We start from the raw sequence: 18249 nt of genomic DNA on the forward strand, positions 1-18249 counted from the left end.
ACCCATAACCTTGCCAAAATGCAAGCCAGATTTGGGCCAAAGCGAAGCCAAAAGATTTTTTGCTATCTGGGTATTGTACAGAGCCCCAAAAGGTGCTATGTTTTTTAGTCACACCAGATAAGCTTTCAAAGATGTTGAAATTCACACTTCTTCTGCTGCACAGCATTTTGTGTGACATCCTCCAGACTAAGTCTCTGTCAGCACCCTCAGTTCTGACTGACTGACTGACTGACTTCCAGAAATATACTTAAAGGACCAGTTTGTAGGATTTAGTGGCATCTAGCAGTGTGATTGTCTCACCCTCTCCTTCTGAGGAGAAAGTGGTTGTGAAAAATGCAAATAAAACCAAAAGGCTCTCATAAGAGGGAAGTTTGTTTTTCTTTATACAAAAAAAAGCACAATAGAGCACACAGTGTGTCTTTTCACAGAGATGTTGTACAGGTTGGTCAAGTGTCAATTACATTATGTGGAAAAGCCAGTCCCACTTTGACTGCATTACAATTAAGCGGGCGGGAAAATTAAGCCAATGTTGAAGTGCTGTATACATTTTTTTTTTAAAAACTGTAATTCCTCAAGTGGCTGCTTGAGTCAGGCTGCAGGAGTGAGTCACCCTCCATAAGCAGCCGTATTAAAATGCCCAACTTCACAGCAGAAATAAACATGTTTACAGCCCGTTCAAAAAAACGGTTTTCCATGACAACTGTCAGGAGAGGGTGAGGCAAGGGGGTTTGCAATCCACAAGCACACTGCTAGATTCCACTAAATCCTACTGGATTTAAATCCTAAATCCTTCCTGGTCCTTTAAGTATATTTCTAGAAAAGGACAGGGACGTTGGAAGTCCATCAAGTCAAAATTTGAGGTGCTGAAAGAGACTTAGTCTGAGGATGTCACACAAAATGCTGTGCAGCAATCATTGCTTTTACATATATTATGTATATAGCAATTTCAAAGTGTTTCACAAGCAGACAGCAAACACAACAACACAGACGGAAAGCTCATTTAATCATCTGTCACTGTTTACTGTTAACAGAGTAACTGCGGTAAATGGATAATCAAGGCCGGGAAAGTACAGTACTCTAGTCACTAGATTTAAATCACACATCCTGTTGTGCTATTGCCCTGTATGTGTAACTGCAGACGACAGTAATTGCAGTTACCTTATACACTTATGTACACTAGCTGTAGCTGGCTGAGTTGAACTCTCTGGGTCTGAAAGATATTATAAGTTTAACTGATTTTTATTATGCCTGATTTCAGAAGGCAGCCTGACACTGCAAAACACTCTGTTCCATTCCCATGCATTTTTTTAAACTAACTTTACTGGGTGCTCGCTTTGGTATGCTGTTGGTTTACTTATTTACCACATTGGCAGTTTTGATAGTCAAACCTCAAGTGGAGTTTTTTTCCATTTCTACAAGTAAACCTTGAACTGAGGTGGTACACTAAAGGCCAGAAAACATTGTCCTGGCACTCCATCCAAACTTTACATCCAGTCTAATCTTGATCTTATCATTGTTCTGTAAATCATTAATTGTGTATCCTGGTCAGCACCCCATGTACTTCTGCATAGAGACTGCATCACATATATCACGGTATTCGTTTTTAAGTGTTTTTTTTGTTGTTGTTGTTGTTTTTTACTCTAATATTTTCATTTTCTTCAGTGTCACAAAATAACTAAATGTATACACTTGTGTAAAATATTTGAGGTACTTGTACTGTTTTTCCACTCTGTATGGCATTTATACACCACAAGATGGTAATGTTTTGCCACTGAGGCTGTATACTATACCACTAGTACCAGGCTCAATATTTATAACATTTTAAGGGAGTTATACTCAAACATTACATGATTTCTCTCAACTAAAGCTACAAAAATTGTTCCCAATAAAGTAAGTACAAATGAACAGAATGAATAATTGAATGTTTCACATTTATTATTGGTTTAAATTAAGTGAAATGAGTTTTACATTACAAGAGTACCAGTTCAGTCAACTCTCATTAGAGCAGCATAAATGTGTTTAAGATAAGATAGTGTATTAAACACATATACAGTGATTTAAAGTATGGTAAGTAAGCAGCAGACAGCAGTGACGAGAACAGCACGTCTTTTGTAAAATAAGAAATATAATTGTGGAACATACATATAAATGCAACTAATCCTGCTGGAATCACAGTCAAAGATCCCTTCAATTTGTGTGTGTAATTTTTATTATTACATGAGGGAAAATAAGGTATTTGGTGATTTATCTGCTACTGTGAGCAAAATCTGTCTCTTTTTGTTTGGCAACATGTCGCAGTATGCCGTCTTGTTGTTACTCAGTGTCTCAGTGAGATATATGCAAATATCATTTAAAAGAAATAATTGGACTGGCTTTATGCAAATCATATCTCTGTCTTCGCAAACAGAAAATCTGTGGTGTTCTGTACCAGAAAAAAAGAATTTTAGTCAGAATTAAAATAATGATATATAAATATGGTTATTTGATTTCTTGATAAAAGTTATCATAAAATACAGAAGATCACTATCATTTTCATGATTCAGTGAAGCTGAAGCCTGGAGATGGTTAACTTACTTTAGCATAGCTAACCTGACTGTCTGAAGATAAATCTGCTTTTAGTGGAGATGTCAGAAAGGCACTGTTCCTTCTTTCTATCTTCTCACCAAACTCTGTGCAAGAAAGAGAATAAGCGTACTTCTTAAGATGTAAAATTATTCCTTTAAACGCCTCGTGAAAAGTATCATTGGATGTTGATTATCAAAACCTTTTCATATCTGTTCAGTTAACGGGGAATGACACCTACTTTCACATAGACTGACAGAGAATAAGAGATGATGATCAAAGTGACTGATGAGATGATAGTTTCCTAAGAAGAACAGCACAATGTTAGGTTCATTTGTGGGACTGTACACAGTCAGTGAAATATTTAATCATGCATCATTCATGTCTGTTTAATTTGTCTTGAGTTCAAAGTCATCCCTCTGCCTAACAAGGCTGTAGAAAACTCCTTCAGCGAACTGGAAAAACTTTCTGTTGCGTTCCAGGTCCTGAGCATTAATAATACGAGTCACCAAAGCTTGTTGTATGGCCGGAGACTGACAGGGGTGATGTCGCACATTGTGACTCACATTCGTCAATGGCTCAATAACTAACAGACCCAGAAGGCGGGCTTCCTCATCCCTGTTATATCCAGTAGAATTGTTGAATGTCTTTCTGTTTTCATTGCCTGCAGTGGTTTCATTGCGTCTTTTTGGCACATTAAATCGAGAGTCTTCACTGGATCTATCTGTTTTTAAAATTCTGCTAACATTAGAAGTTGATCTGGGTGTTGTAGTCTCATTAAATCTGTCGATTTGGATATTTGGACCAACCTGGCTACCATTAAAACTGCAATTACCTGAGCAGGTAATGTTGGTTATGCTAAACGTGTAAGTTTGTCTTAGTGCACTGGCTGTCCTGATTCGGGGTTTTCGGCGGCCTGGTGCTGGAGTCTCCTGAATGTTTCTGCGTAGATAGGTTGTGTAGTGCTGAACCAAACCAACCAACCCCGACTTATAAGACCAGCGCAGTGATTCAGCTGATCCTAATGGCACAGACTTCATACGAACCTGTCGGAACAAGAATAAAAGAGCTTTCAGCAACGTTCAGTGCCAACAATGCAGAGAATGGGTGTGGTAGTCAGGGGTGGTGGATGAATGTGTACTAGCATGTCTGATTTTGTTGCAGGACACCAAAGTTTGTTCCCGTCACAGGCCTGCAATTAGTTCTGATCACCACAGAATAAAAATTATAATCACCACTTGGATTGTCATGTGAATGCTACTTACAAGTTGAAAACTCATAATTACAATAACTCCGATATGACTGAGATCCTGACAATCCTTACTTTATGTTCTTAAAGGGGAACTGCACAAATGTTTATATACCAAGTTTGTGTATATGTCATAAGTCAGTGTTAAAGTCAAATTTGAAAAATAAAAAAGAAGGTGTGGAGTTAGAAAGAAGTGCATAACACACCTGAATCTTTGACTGAACTGCTGGTGGCTGTATTGCATTGTGGGTCACGTAGGCGGCATATATGGAATCAAAAAGATGATATCTCTGGTTCTGCCGCATTAATTTTGATCAACTACCCTATTATGATCCTGCCTGTAGCTTTTTCTCTTTCGGCTACTGATTTTTTCTGAGGAAAGTTTTTGACTGTGCTGACCTGGTGAATTCTCATGTGTAGATGAACTGCAGCTCCTGCCAACCACTGCTGCATAGACACTGAACTCATTCTCTTCTTAGTGGTCATCCTCTCGTAATGGTCAATCAGCTCAAGTTTCAGCCAGTTGTCGTAAAGCTCTGTTGTCTCAGCCATCTTCTCCAGGTTGTTGGCAATGCCTGGGATCAGGCAGAGGTAGCTGTGGATAATCCAGCCAATTCTTGAAGAACTGCTGATACCAAAAATTCTCTTCACCTGGTATCTCTGTGTTGAGTTCCCCCCCTCTGTTGATCCTTGTGCTCGGACCTGGTGGGATGACATAAAATTTTGAATTTTGAATATCAGTTCTGTTTTAGCTGTGTTATAGAATGTAAAACACAATGGCTAGAGATGCAAGCCGGTGAAAACACATTTGTACCTGATTCTAAGAGCAGCATCAACAAACTGCACGAGTATGATGAATGTAGGTTGGTTGAAATTGTGGAAACGATCCTTTCTGAATAAAATAACATGTTCCAAACTAATGCTAGCTGATCTCTGAGTTGAATGCTACCATCAGGACGCTAACATGCTCACAGTGATAATGCTAATATGCTGATGTTTGAGTAATATTTACTATCTCTTTAGTGTATTAGTATACTAAAATATACAAACACAAAGTACAGTGGCTAAAAAATCAATAATTTTGCAGGTATCAAGTATTGGAGAATTTAACATTTTAACCTGCTGATGGCGCTACCTGATAAGTCACTAAAATCAGGGGATAATCATAGTTCACAAAGACCTTGAAAGTCTGCATTAGATTTAATGACAAATCATCCAAAAAATTGTATTTCACTAAAAAAATGTCATTTTCATGTTGGTTGGAGTTAGGAGACTTGAGCTGACTTAAAAATTTCACCCTGTCCCCACCTTATTGAACTCTGCAGAGGACAGTATTTAATAATGCCGTACAAACATGAAACCAAAAATGTATACCCACTTGTTGGGCAACCTGGTCAAAAAGCATGGACAGAGCCAGAGCAACAACCCCTACTCCTCCATAGGTGACCCTTTTGCTCCCTCCCAGCTCTCCAGTCAAGCTGAGCCTGAATGCAGACTGCTGCTCCCTGCTCATGCTCCGCTGTAAGAAGGCATATTGATGCTGTAGGGCTGCTGAGGAGTCCAGCGAGAGGAAGGTGGTGAGGACAGGGTCCATGGAAATATCAGGGATGATGCTGGCATCTCGGGCCACAAAGAACAACTCTTGGACGATGACTGGAGAAGGAAGACACAAACTGCGACTTGTCAGGATCATGGCTTTATCTGTCTGTCTAGCCAGTGTGTGTTGATATGTGTGCAATAGGTCTGCTTGTTATCTGTTTCTGACCCTCTGTGTGTTTATTTGCCCCAGTCAAAACGATGTTATCAGCAGGACCAGTCCACTAAAGCATTCATGAACATGGAACAAGTTTTACACACACATATATAGTAGTTACAAAAATATCACCCTTATTTTCTTTTTTGGTAGTTTCCTATCTAGAATTGTGCCATCATGGAAAGAGGGCACATCTAGTGGTGAAGTTTTAAAAGAGGAACAGGCTAAAAAGGCTAAAAATCAGTTTTTCACTTCCCTTTCCTATTAAAAGTGTCAGTTTGTTCTTGCACCTGTAACCACACCTAAAGTTACATTTCTACTTACATTTCTTAATCTGATCATTTCTGAGTGTCTGTGTAGACTCTGTAAACATATTATGACTGTATGTATGGACATGTGGATAGGCCTGATTATGTAGATGGACAATTTAATAAGACATATTAAGAGAAGTGTCTGCATGTCTGTCCTTTTCTGGAATATACAGTGATATCTTGGTGCGCTGTCAATTTTTAGATTAAGTGATTGATTTCTTGCTGAAATCTAAAGATCTAGTCGTCATCTGCCTGCCTGTATGTTTTCTTTGTAATTCTCACTCAGATTTGTACATTTTCTATTCTCTCCTGCCAAAGGTTGAAAGTGCAGGATTAATTTGAACTGTGGCTCAGTAGCTTTAAACACTGACTCATGACAAATAAATATTTCAGAGGTGTGACAGCATTCTTGTAAGAAATTATCATTGCCAAAGGAGGTTTGCAATAACTTTCTGTGTCAGATTCAGTGTAGCTGATGAATAAAACTGAAATCACAGTACTGTTTGTAATCAGATTGGCATTTAGTCTATACTGCTAAACATTAACCTTAATGTCAATAAGGGAGCAGTCAGCTAAGTGTGACTTCAGCTCAAGTAAGAGTCAAAAAGAAAATTATCTTGTTCAGTGATGTCACAAAAAAAAGCCCCTGGCTGTCTATAGACCGAATGTAGCTGTTAAAATTGTGATGATGATGAGTAAAGAGAAAATGTGAAAATCTGCTTGTGCAGTTTGTGCAGCTAACAGTCGACAAATAATCACACATAAACTCCAGTTAAACCATAAGTTAAGCAATTACTGAGCTTTAGAGGTGCTAGTCACTAGCACTAGTAAAAGGACAATGTTGCCTACTTAAAGTGTCCAGTGTGTAGAACTTTGTGGCATAGTTGCTGATTGCAACTCAACCACCACAAGATCACCTTCCTAGTGTCAAGGAGAAACTACAATGGTCAAGAAATGTATAAACAACTTGAACAGCCCCATATAGAGCCAGTGCTTAGATTGTCTGCTGTAGAAACATGACGATTCAATGCAGCTCAGTGGATATTAAATAAAAACTAATGAAAAGTTATGAATATTAAATTTCATTTCTGCTATATTCTACAAATAGAGCCTCTTAAATCTAACAAACTGTTAACAAACTATTAAGTACAATACTTAAATAAATGTACTTAGTTACTCATTACCACTTGCCCGTAAAACAATTACAAGTAGGACATAAATGAGAATGTTACACATAAATAATAACATCAGTTAGTTAAAATGCTGTAAATGATTGTAAAATAATAAAAATGCAATAATCACAACAACATAATGTCACTATTTATGATTAGTTTCTAATAGTTTAATTACAAATTAAGGTTAATTTACAAGGCAACCAATGTACCTAACAATAAAATATCATGTAAGTTAAATACAGCATTAGTAAATATATTGAATAAACATTACACAGCTGTGATATATCATGTTTGATGACGCTGTAATCATTAAAACGTAGATGATAGTTTGGGCCTGTTCACCACGCGCACCCGCCGGGTCATGTGACAGTCGCTCATATCCGGTTCTCTGTGACGTCACGCACCAATCCTTCAATATTAGTCCTTGATACGGAAGTAAACAGACTCGACTAGTGACTTGAACCAGCGTTATTATCCATAACAACTCCGAAAGCTTGAAAGAGTTTGTTTAAAACAACAATTATGGCGCCACTTTGAGGTGAATAAATATATAATAATAATAATAAATATCTCTCATCTTCAGCGCAGTCGTGTCGTCGCCGGACTTCCGTGCCGTCGTCATGGAGACGTCACTGTCCTGACCCTGTAGGCTGGGTCAGCACAACAGAGGCGAAGAGGAGGTCTGAGAAAACATAACAGGTGAGGAGCAAAGCGGCGCAGTCAGCAGCCCACACGGTATGTTGAAGTGTTAGAGATGTGTGCATTACTGTCCGGACTTACTGCGTTTGAATAGCCGAGCTGGATACTGCAGCAATTATCGCTTAAATGACCTACAGACGCGTGAATAAATGAGTATTACACTGACGAGGTGATGCAGGAGGGCTCACTGACTGGTTCAGTGAGTATTACAGTGATTTGAATGATGCGCCGAGGCCTTCACAGTCACCTCTGAGCCGAAGTGAACACACATGGGGGATGTTAATGTGCTTCATCACCGTCATCAAGACACTAGATGAGGCATTATCTTTGATAAAAACAGTGTTCATCCCTTCAGGGACCTGACAGACTTGTAAACTGTATAATCAGGGTGCCTTGAAGCCGAGTGGCATTGCATGCTTTTATTACTAGCTAATTACTTTCTGGTCATTTTATTATATTTGTTTGATCATGACAATTAAAGAACTGCCTCATAGAGGGGCGATGTGTCAAAATGGATCGTTTGAGTTGATCTACTGTAGACAGTTTGGAGAAGCACACAAAAGTTGTCTGTTTTGTTTTATATTGTATCTTGTTCTTAGTTTTTTGCTGCTCTCTTGGAAAAAAAATATAAATGTCAATGAGACCCTTAAATAAAGGATAAATACAAAATAAAAGAAGTCCCCGCATGGAAGTAAAGGAAAGCTCTGATGTGGACGGGCAGAAAAATGTATGTAAGTGTACGTTTAACAAACATATTCTCATCATGCCTTGGAGCTACGGTGTCACAACTGTACATTTTCCTATACAATATGCTCACTTTAGCGTACGGATATATTTTATATGTGACTAAAAAACGTTTTTCTGCTGCCACAGCAGTACTTTGCTCTACTTCCGTCTGCTTCTCCAAAATGGCCCTGTGTCCACTGTACACACTGACTATACAACCCCACAAAATCCAAATCATCCCTTTAAATAACATTTTTCTTTTTGGCCACTTTAGGCAGTGGACACATCATCACCTCTTAAGTTGACATGGTTAACTTGTTAGAGCATAGCTGTGTATTTGCACATCCAGCTGCTTATTTGTAGTTGTGTTTTCTGGCTATCTGGACAATGACAGTTGAATATTTACTTGCTTTTAGTAGTATTCCACCAGGTCCTGAGAGAAAATATCTGGCTCTTTAGCTGCTAAATACTCCGCTGTGTTCTCCAGCTACTCACTAACTACATCCTGTCAGCGGTTTGGTGTTGAGTTCGTGGTCTACCGTGGTTCATGAACTGAAACTTGCTATGAAACTACGTAAAGCAGACAGCATACTGTTTTTTTCAAGTCTGCAAACTTTATGGACTTCCCCTTTAACTACCAGCGTATAACATTGCTATGACTAACTGACCTCCAGTTGGGGTTGTGTGCCTAGTGTCTGATCGACATGATACAGAAAGGCTGTTTTTGTCAAAAGTGATTCATGCATTAGATGTAATGTGTTAAAAACTATGATAATCAGGAATAAATATATAAATCATGAACACGCTGTGTGGACAGTGGTGTGGAGATGAGTACAGCAGTGCATACAAACACACGAATCATTTAGATGATGAATTTTTCACTCCAGGTTGTTCAGCATCATGAGTCAGCGGACAGAGCGACGGGGTATACATGTAGACCAGTCTGACCTGCTGTGTAAAAAGGGATGTGGTTACTATGGCAACGCTGCATGGCAGGGGCTCTGCTCCAAATGCTGGAGGGAGGAGTATCAGCGGGTACGACAGAAACAGATCCAGGACGACTGGGCCTTGGCAGAAAAGTAAGACCATCTGCTGCATCACACCTTTGTGTCCTGGGTTGTCCTTGAAATATATCACAGTACAGCATATTTTTTGGACAAGATGCAATGATGCATAATTCTGCAAAATAAGCGTAGCTTCTTGTGTTATTCTTGGTCATAATTGCCACAAATCTCCCACAAATTACTGGTGTTTGTTCTGTCAAATGTCCTTGGCGCTAGGCTGCAGCGAGAGGAGGAGGCAGCATATGCCAGCAGTCATGGAGCACAGACACAGTCTCATTCCCAGTCCACAGCACCACAGTCACACCCAGGCCATGCTTCTCTGGGACCCTTCTCCAAGTTTGAGGAGAAGAAGACCAATGAGAAGACACGGAAAGTGACCACCGTTAAGAAGTTCTTCAGCCCTTCATCACGCACTGCTCCCAAGAAAGGTGTGACATTTACCTGTGTTTACCTGAGTTATGACTATCTGCTCCTTCTTGAAAGTGTTGGATTAAATATCTCATCTTTTATTCTTGCGTCCAGCATCCCAAGTGCAGAAGTTGTGAGTTAAGAAGATGAAGTTGGAGCTCGGAAGTGTTAAACCTAGCTTAGCATAAAGACTGTAAGCAGGGGGAAACAGTTAGCCTGACTAACAACCAACATCCGCTCTTAAAGATCATTCATTAACATGTTATGTCTTGTCTGCATGATTGGCTCCATGTGAAGGAGGAATAATAATATAATCTTCCTCATCAGAAACCCAAGAAGGCAAGACCCCCAGTCCATCCATTAGCCGCCATGCCAGCTTCGACACGGACCAAGTGTCCAAGGACTTTGTGGACTTCTTGAAAAACCTCCAAAAGCCTGGCCGGGAGATCCATAAGCAGTGTAGAGCCTTCATTGTGGCAATGTCAAGCAAGAAGGTCTGATTTAACTTCTGATGTCATAATAATTGTGAAATTACAGTGATCATCAGTGACCATATGACCTTCTAACTTCTTGTCCTGTCAGGATCTGAGTGCTGACGAGCTGTCCGAGTGTGTTCAGGATTTCTACCAGAACATGGCGGACCGTTTGTTAAGTCACTTTAAAGGTTGGTTCAGAAGAACAGTTGTTGTAATTAGTAAGTTTTCAGTAAATCTAGTTGGCAGCTCTCACTTATTAGCTCTAAATCAAGGGTGTCCAAAGTACGGCCCGGGGGCCATTCACGGCCCGCACTCATGTCATGTTTCATGTGGCCCGAAGTCTCATTTTTATATTATATTATTTACGGCCTGCTAGGATTGGTAGATTCTGTATGGCTGGTAGATTTGGCTTTGTTGGCCGATACAACAGCATTTGAACCTCTAAGGACATAACTGCTGGTGTTATATATCTGTAGATGTGACACAAAATTACTTTCTGAATGATTTTGTGAAAGGTGTTTATTCAGTTTGGGAAATGCCACGATCTCCATAAGCTTTGATGGGACTAGAAAGTTTCTCCGTTGCTAGGTCGTTACTAAGACTTGGGTTATTTGCTGGAGTAGTGAACTGTGTTCCATTACACATAAAAGTCTGCTGCTGTGACTGATTGTTTTCCAGGTATTAGTCAAGCCCTGTGTATCTCTATAGAAACGGAGATCAGAACAGAAACAGCAAGCAAAGAAATGTTAATTTTAATAGCAAATTGCCCCAAAACCCCAAATCTTTTGATAATATATTTAATTTAAGTTGGCAATCGTTGTATAATTCCAATATTACTTCAGTGGTGCTAACGGCCGCATCACTGTTGTGCCAATAATGACGTTAAAGCACACCCTCTCGTGTAATATTGCTTAAATGTTAACAGTCTTGCATTACTCATAATAAGTCATATTTAGAATGAACACGATCTTAAGATTTATATCAGCTTCATGCAAGTTTAACGTGGCATGAAGTGGCCCTCTTTAAAAAAAAAAGTTTGGACACCTCTGCTCTAAATAATGTGGTGTGATAAATCTTTGTTGTCCACCAGGCTCTTCAGACTCTGTGGAGCAGGTGATGGACCAAGTGGAGAAGTACATAATGACTCGTCTGTACAAGAGTGTGTTCTGTCCAGAAACCACTGATGATGAGAAGAAGGATTTGGCCACACAGACGCGGATAAGGTGGGCCCTATATTTAATGATAATATCTTCTAATATATATAACTACTACAAATTAAACAGTACACACATATCCAGATTGTGTACCGTTATGTTTTGTTTCGAGGTGTGTCTGCAGGTTTTAAAGTTACAAATCTACTTGCCTGAATTGAAACAAAAACTCTTAGCTGCTTCACATATCATCATCTCCAGTAGAAACTATGTGTTTATTCTTTCCTTATTGTTGAGCTTTATTTCTGCTTGTTTAAGTTATACAGTCTCTTAAAAAGTATCACTGCACAATGCTTATCTTTACTCTTCAGCAGTCTGTGAAAACTTCTGTCTGAGACTGTCGGCATAGTTGATCACACAGTCGCAGCTGGCTTAAGTTGCACTGTAACAAATGTGTACGGTTACATCATATGAAAAAATGATTTAAACTGTTGATTCTCTGTGTTGCAGAGCCTTGCACTGGGTGACCATCCAGATGCTGTGTGTATCCATGGATGAAGAAATCCCTGAAGTCTCTGAGAATGTGGTCAAAGCAATAACAGGTCAGAGTGTGTGCCCGAACCTTCAGTGAGATTACATTTAATAACTCCAACTGAATTAAATTAAACATGTAAATCACATGTCCTGTTTTCTCCTTTGAGAAATTTAAAGCAATACATTTATACATTATATTTTTAGCTTTGCATTCACAAGACAATTGTTAATTATCCGTCTACAGAGAGTGAGAACATCCAATCAAATTACACTCCCTCAGCATTCAGGCAGCAGTCTGCTAAACACATTAGCTTCCCTGCTAAAGTCTCCTTATCTAACTTGCATGTTACATGTTTTGTCCTGCACTTTGACCTGCTGAACAATTTAAATAATCTAGATAGCTAACGAGCTGCTTGGCTGTATCACATTTAACATCATGTTTAACACGTACCTATAGATGCTGCAGATGCTGGTGTGGTTCTTATTTTGTAATAACACCAACAACACACTGTCTGTCCATGATATGTAAGCTACAGCACGTTTGTTTGTCTCCCCTACTATGAAACACTGGCGCTTCAGCCAGCTGCTGTCGATCAAACACAGACACGCCTCCTCCAGTCAGCTGAGACAAAAACTAGTATTTCTGATATTTCACCAAAAATGTTTTTTCCTACTTTTTAATAATAAAAACTATTAAAACTGAATAGAAAAAAATTAAACTAGTTTGCCTTAAATTGGCTACAGTTTATGGCTTGCAGGTGATGCAGGTAGCACCTTTAACTTCACTAACTAAATTTATGCTGTTTAATATAAATTCTCCTTTCGGTGCCAGGCAATTTGAAATGTGTGAATGGAAAATGGGCCATTAACTTTTATAGTTTTATGACTTTAGAGTAAAACAAAGTGCCGTACGATGTCTCTGATTCACCCACACACACCCTGCCATCAGGGAGGAGGCAGAAATATAAACAAGACCTAAAATATTACGAAATATTTATTATACATCATACATTTATAATACATTATTATTAAGATGAGCAGCTGGAAATTTTATATAGTTGTCAATTAGTTTTTTGTCAGTCAACAAATAGATAAATCAACATTTTTCTTTGTCTGTTCCAGATGTCATTGAGATGGACTCGAAGAGAGTTCCTCGGGACAAACTTGGATGCATCACACGCTGCAGCAAACACATCTTCAGTGCCATCAGGATCACCAAGAACGAGCCGGCTTCAGCTGACGACTTCCTCCCAGCGCTCATTTACATCGTGCTCAAGGCGAACCCTCCACGACTTCAGTCCAACATCCAGTACATCACTCGCTTCTGTAACCCCAGCAGGCTGATGACCGGAGAGGATGGATACTACTTCACGAACCTGGTCTGTTTTTTTCTCCTACTCTTATCCTCGTCAGAGCCAGTTTGAGCTGCAGGCCTCAGAGTCGTATTGTTATTGAGACTGAAGAGGTTGAACTTGTGTGGGTTTTCCGTCAGTAGTTTAACTTTATCAACACTTACTTAGCAGTCTTGACAGAGATCTGAAGATGAACACTCACTCCATCAGCATAAAGGCCCTAAAGTATTTTCTTAGATATCTTAAGATGAGTAATGTGATCCTAAATAAGCTCACCAACAAAGTTAGGTGATAAGAGAACTGTGTATGCCAGGTGAAAACATACACTACTGCAGTGTTTCTGAATGTTAAAGAATATCTGAAGATGTTTTTTTCATCTTTGATTGTTGCTTATTTAGTCATGACTATTTTATGTCATAGAAAAATACTGAAGACACAAAGCTTTCACAGTTTTCAGGGGTTTTAAAATACAAATATGTGTCTTACTAACTCCAGAAAGTTACTGCTCCGTGTGTTTTTAACACTATCATTTTGCATGAATATTACATAGATTTTTACATAGAAGGAATTTGTTACCTTCAGTCAGAGCCCTCCTGTTTCCAGTCTATATGCTAAGCTAAGCTAACTGGCTGCTGGCTTATGCCCTATTTCAACAAACAGATATATCATCACATATTTCCCAAAATGTCAAACAATTTTCCTTGAATAGGGATGCCGTCTGGCTCTGTTTAACTCAGGCTGATGTAAAGTTGCCGTCAAAGTCTTGGCTGTCATTTTCAGCTGCTTCATCTCCTGTGTTCTGTTTTTTAGTGCTGTGCAGCGGCCTTTATCGAGAAGTTGGATGCTCAGTCTCTCAACCTTTCCCCAGAGGAATTTGAGCGCTACATGTCAGGCCAAGCCTCACCACGACTCAACAGCTCAGAAGCTGACTGGCCCCAGACTGGGCCAGCACCTGGCGTGACTGCTACCAACCCCGTCCTGGCTCAGCTCAATCACAATCTGGAGCTTTTGTCGGGCCTCAGCAGCCGTCAGGAGATGCTGATGGAGGCTGCTCAGAGTTTGCAGGCCGACCTCCTCTCCTGGCCTGCGGGTGTACAGCAGGAGGTGAACGACATCCTAGAGAAATACCCGTTAGAGATTCTTCCTCGTACAGTTTCTGCAATTGATGCCAACAACGTGGACAATGACAACCTGCCACCACCCCTAACACCACAGGTGTTCGCTGGGTAGCAGGATAAAAACATTTCACACACAGTATGGGTACTCCTGCTTTTAAAAGTCAGCTCATTGCCTGTGTTTGGAGTTTGATTTCACATCCCCACATGCACTAATGTCCTAAAAAGTTTGAAGCCTCATCTTGCTGAGCTTCTTCTGCACCTTAAATACCCGATCACACCAGTAGTCATAACAGTGAAATCGTGTCATTTCAGTGGAAGTTTCCACGTAAGTTTCCGCCATAGTGAACCTTGACATGCAAATTCACAGCATTAACCGAGTTGTCTGGACGGTGCAAACCTTAAAGGGAACCGAGAGCCAGAGAGTTAAAAATGGACAAAGCTAATATAACTTTGTGATGCAACATCCACTTTTATTCTGCTTTCTTTGACTGAGTTTCAACTCGCACAAAAGGTTTTTAAACAGTCATGACAGCAGTTGATGGTACCAAAATGTTACTTGAATAAACAATGGGAACTTATTGTCACATTAGTGACCCAAGCTAACAAGCGTGCTGATGTGCTAAGCTTATTTTCCCCTCTTTAGTAACTCTTGTGTAGAAAATGAAATGATGTGGAGGGATACGGGATGAAATAAACAGCACAATACGGAGAAAAGAGAAAGCTAAGAGACATATTGTGTCTAAAACTAGCATGTTAGTTACAGTTACAGTAGTTTAACAACTAGCATAAGAAGGGACTAACTATATTTTTGCTGGGTGGAAAAAAAAAAGCCAAATATTATTTCCTGTAGTGTTTTTGGTGTGAAATAAACCCAATATGCTGAATCGCTTTAGAAAATACAGCCTGCTAGTCTTTACATAAATTTCAGGCGTTAACATTTAGCTAATTTATGAACCTCTCTTATGTATTTAGTTTGATCATACTGTCTTCGAAACATAGCTATAGATAAAATATAGACATCGAATCAACTTATTTTCAAGTATTTTTTTAACTCAGGATAAAAACAAAAATGCTAATATTAGATACAAGCATAAAACTCAACAAAACTCAAAACTTAATGAAACTTCATACATTTCATTCTTTGTGTGGCCTTCTTATATTTTTATTTCACTTATTTGTGTGTTGCAGTACTGTTCGGCTCAAACAGTGCAAAATTGAGTCACAAGCCTCTGGTGTGAGCGGGCCTTTATGGTTATGAAAGCCCCTGTAAAGCGCTCAGCTGCCACTGTTGCTCCTTTATCACAGCTGCTAACACTTGATTTGACTGAAGCAGGTACCATGCAGACCAACAAAAAACAAACAAACAGGTTTTACAACATTAACTTCTGTATAGTAGTGATGTGTTTGGATTCCTGTTTGAGGCCTGTTTGGTTCTATATTAATAATAATCTTATTTCTTGCTGTTTTTAAAATATATTTGGTGCGGAGCTGTTAATATGTTTGCTGGTGAAGTGAAATCCTGCTTCAGAAATACAGAACCACACGTTTCCGTTATTGTCAAGCATCAAATTAACTTGAAGAGGCACTTGAGTTCTTTTTTTTGATAAACAGACAATGTTTTAACATCGGCAGGTTTCCTGCAAGTATACAACGCATGTTTTATGACAGAATACTTTGAATAATGTATTTTAATTATTGATTTATTTTGCCATTTTGTGACGTACTGTAAAATACTGGGTGTAAAAACAGTCTGCTGTCTGATTGAAACACTGCTGCCGTACTACTGATTTATATTACCAATTAGAATAACATCGCTTTTAATTCAATAATTAGCACTGAATTAAAGTCGCGTGCAAGCCTAAAATGTTTCTTCCTGTAACTTTAAATAAATTCAGTTGTTTAAGATGATGTTATTAGACAGACCAGAGCACTCCACCACCAGTAGAGAGAATCAAACCCATGATCTCATCTCATAGTATTGGCTGTGTATTGACCATATAATCTGACTCATAGAGGACTTCTACTACTGCAGTTGCACAGTAGTTAAATGAAAGTTGAGTAACCATCTTAAAAGATGTGTCTGGTAATATTCTGCATTTTTATTACCGTCAACAAAACCAACAATGAATTGATGTACTAACAATTCCATGAATCCAAAGCCTGATATATAATATTCCTCTGTCCTGGAGAGCTCCATTGTTCAAAAACTATTAAACTATTAAAACACAGTGAGCCACTGAGCACTGACTGACACGTTTCTTCATTTCCATAAATGTACAATTTGGGGTTTATTATGCAAAGGTCTGTTTGAGAAAAGTTTGCTATATTAGAAAAGTTTTCTTGGCTAGTTGAGACTGCCTGACTTAAGCGTGTCAGTTTCTTCTCAAATAACACCTGCAACGTCAGTCATTACTGAAGATAAACCTTGCTGAACATCTGAATAGTGAAGTTAAAACTCTCTACCTGTTCTGTTTTTGGCCTCCAGCCTATTTGGTTACATTACATATTAATGCAAAAGTTCAGATGCTTTTCATATCTGTAAAACAAATTTGAATTTATTTATATCCCTCAGTGCCAGTTGGTCTATGCACAGTATGTCATCATCAGTGTTTTCATTAAACGCTAATTCAACCCACCATGTTTAAGATGTGAAAACAACTTACTTTAGTACTATCTGGTTGCCAAATTGAGAATGACACACAGCAAAGAACAACAAAAACTTTAGTAACTAAACTAGTACTATACTCAAGTACAATTCTGATGTACTTAACTTGAGTATTTTCATTCTACTTCACTATATCCACATATAATACGCTTATATATACAACACATTGTTTAAGATTAAACCAGTTGCCCCCAACATTTTTGGCTTTTACCGTGTCACAAAAACAGCAGTGGCTCCTTGTCATGTTTCAGATGTCTATGAGTTGATTCCAGTTCCACCAAAGAGAGATTTCTAACTTATAACAAGTTAAAATGATCAATATTTCAGCAAAAAGCAAAGATTATAGAAAAGTAAACACATATTTGTGTAACAGAATGAAGAAACAAATCGCTTGTTATAACTGATGTCACTTCTAGATGCCGTCGCCATAGACAGTATAAAATATGAACACAGTATCCCAGGTGTCGCCTACATTGACTCGTTTTGTAACCAGCCTCAAGTGGCGGTTAGAGGAACTGCAGTTTTTGGCACATGTTGGCTTCATTTGATAGGCAACGGAGGTTTCCACTGGGTCGTTACACACAACTAGCCTTAGAGCACGTCAAGTTGTCAGTATAGTTCCTCACAGGACACTGATTGGTCCATAACCACTGTGCTCAGACACAAATGCATAGCTTGAAACCTAGCAAGAAGTATTCTTGCGTGATCATGTGATTTAGTGAGTCCAGCTGCCCCTTTAATCATCCTGTGACTTCTCAGATTAATCTTGTGACACTTGAGGGGTGCCCAACCTTTGAAGCTTTGGATAAAGTAATTAAGATTAGCTCCACCCTGACCAGCTACAACAGTATAATACTGTTTACACCTTAATGCATTAAATTTTAACAATCTAATTATGCAATATAACAACGTATTTGTTACAAGGGATATTTTACTGCAGGTAAGTTTTCTGAGAGTACTTCTAGATTTTTACTTAATAGGATTTTGAATGAAGGACTTTGACTTG

At 38.9% G+C, this 18249-nt stretch overlaps 2 protein-coding genes across 6 annotated transcripts; one reads left to right on the forward strand and one right to left on the reverse strand.

Annotated features, from left to right (window-relative positions):
• Window positions 1-375: 375 nt before the first annotated feature.
• On the reverse strand, window positions 376-9321 carry LOC104918974 (hypothetical protein). 3 transcript variants are annotated; one of them, XM_027273566.1, is made up of 4 exons: window positions 8882-9321; window positions 5190-5464; window positions 4211-4513; window positions 376-3608 (listed from the first exon to the last, which is right to left on the reverse strand). In XM_027273566.1, the coding sequence occupies exons 2-4, from the start codon at window positions 5403-5405 to the stop codon at window positions 2952-2954; spliced, it is 1176 nt and encodes a 391-aa protein (XP_027129367.1). In that variant the 5' UTR covers window positions 5406-5464; window positions 8882-9321; the 3' UTR covers window positions 376-2951. The 3 variants fall into 3 exon arrangements, with proteins under 3 accessions (XP_027129367.1, XP_027129366.1, XP_010729171.3); XM_027273565.1 differs by having other exon boundaries at window positions 8769-9321; XM_010730869.3 differs by lacking the exon at window positions 8882-9321 and having other exon boundaries at window positions 5190-7153.
• Window positions 7383-16818, forward strand: rabgef1 (RAB guanine nucleotide exchange factor (GEF) 1). Of its 3 annotated transcripts, none has more exons than XM_010730848.3 (9): window positions 7383-7785; window positions 9363-9554; window positions 9756-9967; window positions 10275-10441; window positions 10530-10611; window positions 11514-11646; window positions 12085-12176; window positions 13231-13487; window positions 14271-14690. In XM_010730848.3, the coding sequence occupies exons 2-9, from the start codon at window positions 9376-9378 to the stop codon at window positions 14688-14690; spliced, it is 1542 nt and encodes a 513-aa protein (XP_010729150.1). In that variant the 5' UTR covers window positions 7383-7785; window positions 9363-9375. The 3 variants fall into 3 exon arrangements, with proteins under 3 accessions (XP_010729150.1, XP_010729151.1, XP_027129365.1); XM_010730849.3 differs by having other exon boundaries at window positions 7386-7749; XM_027273564.1 differs by lacking the exon at window positions 7383-7785 and having other exon boundaries at window positions 9376-9554; window positions 14271-16818.
• Window positions 16819-18249: the final 1431 nt, after the last annotated feature.

This window comes from Larimichthys crocea, chromosome XXII (assembly GCF_000972845.2).
Source record: "Larimichthys crocea isolate SSNF chromosome XXII, L_crocea_2.0, whole genome shotgun sequence".
NCBI lineage: Eukaryota > Metazoa > Chordata > Actinopteri > Sciaenidae > Larimichthys > Larimichthys crocea.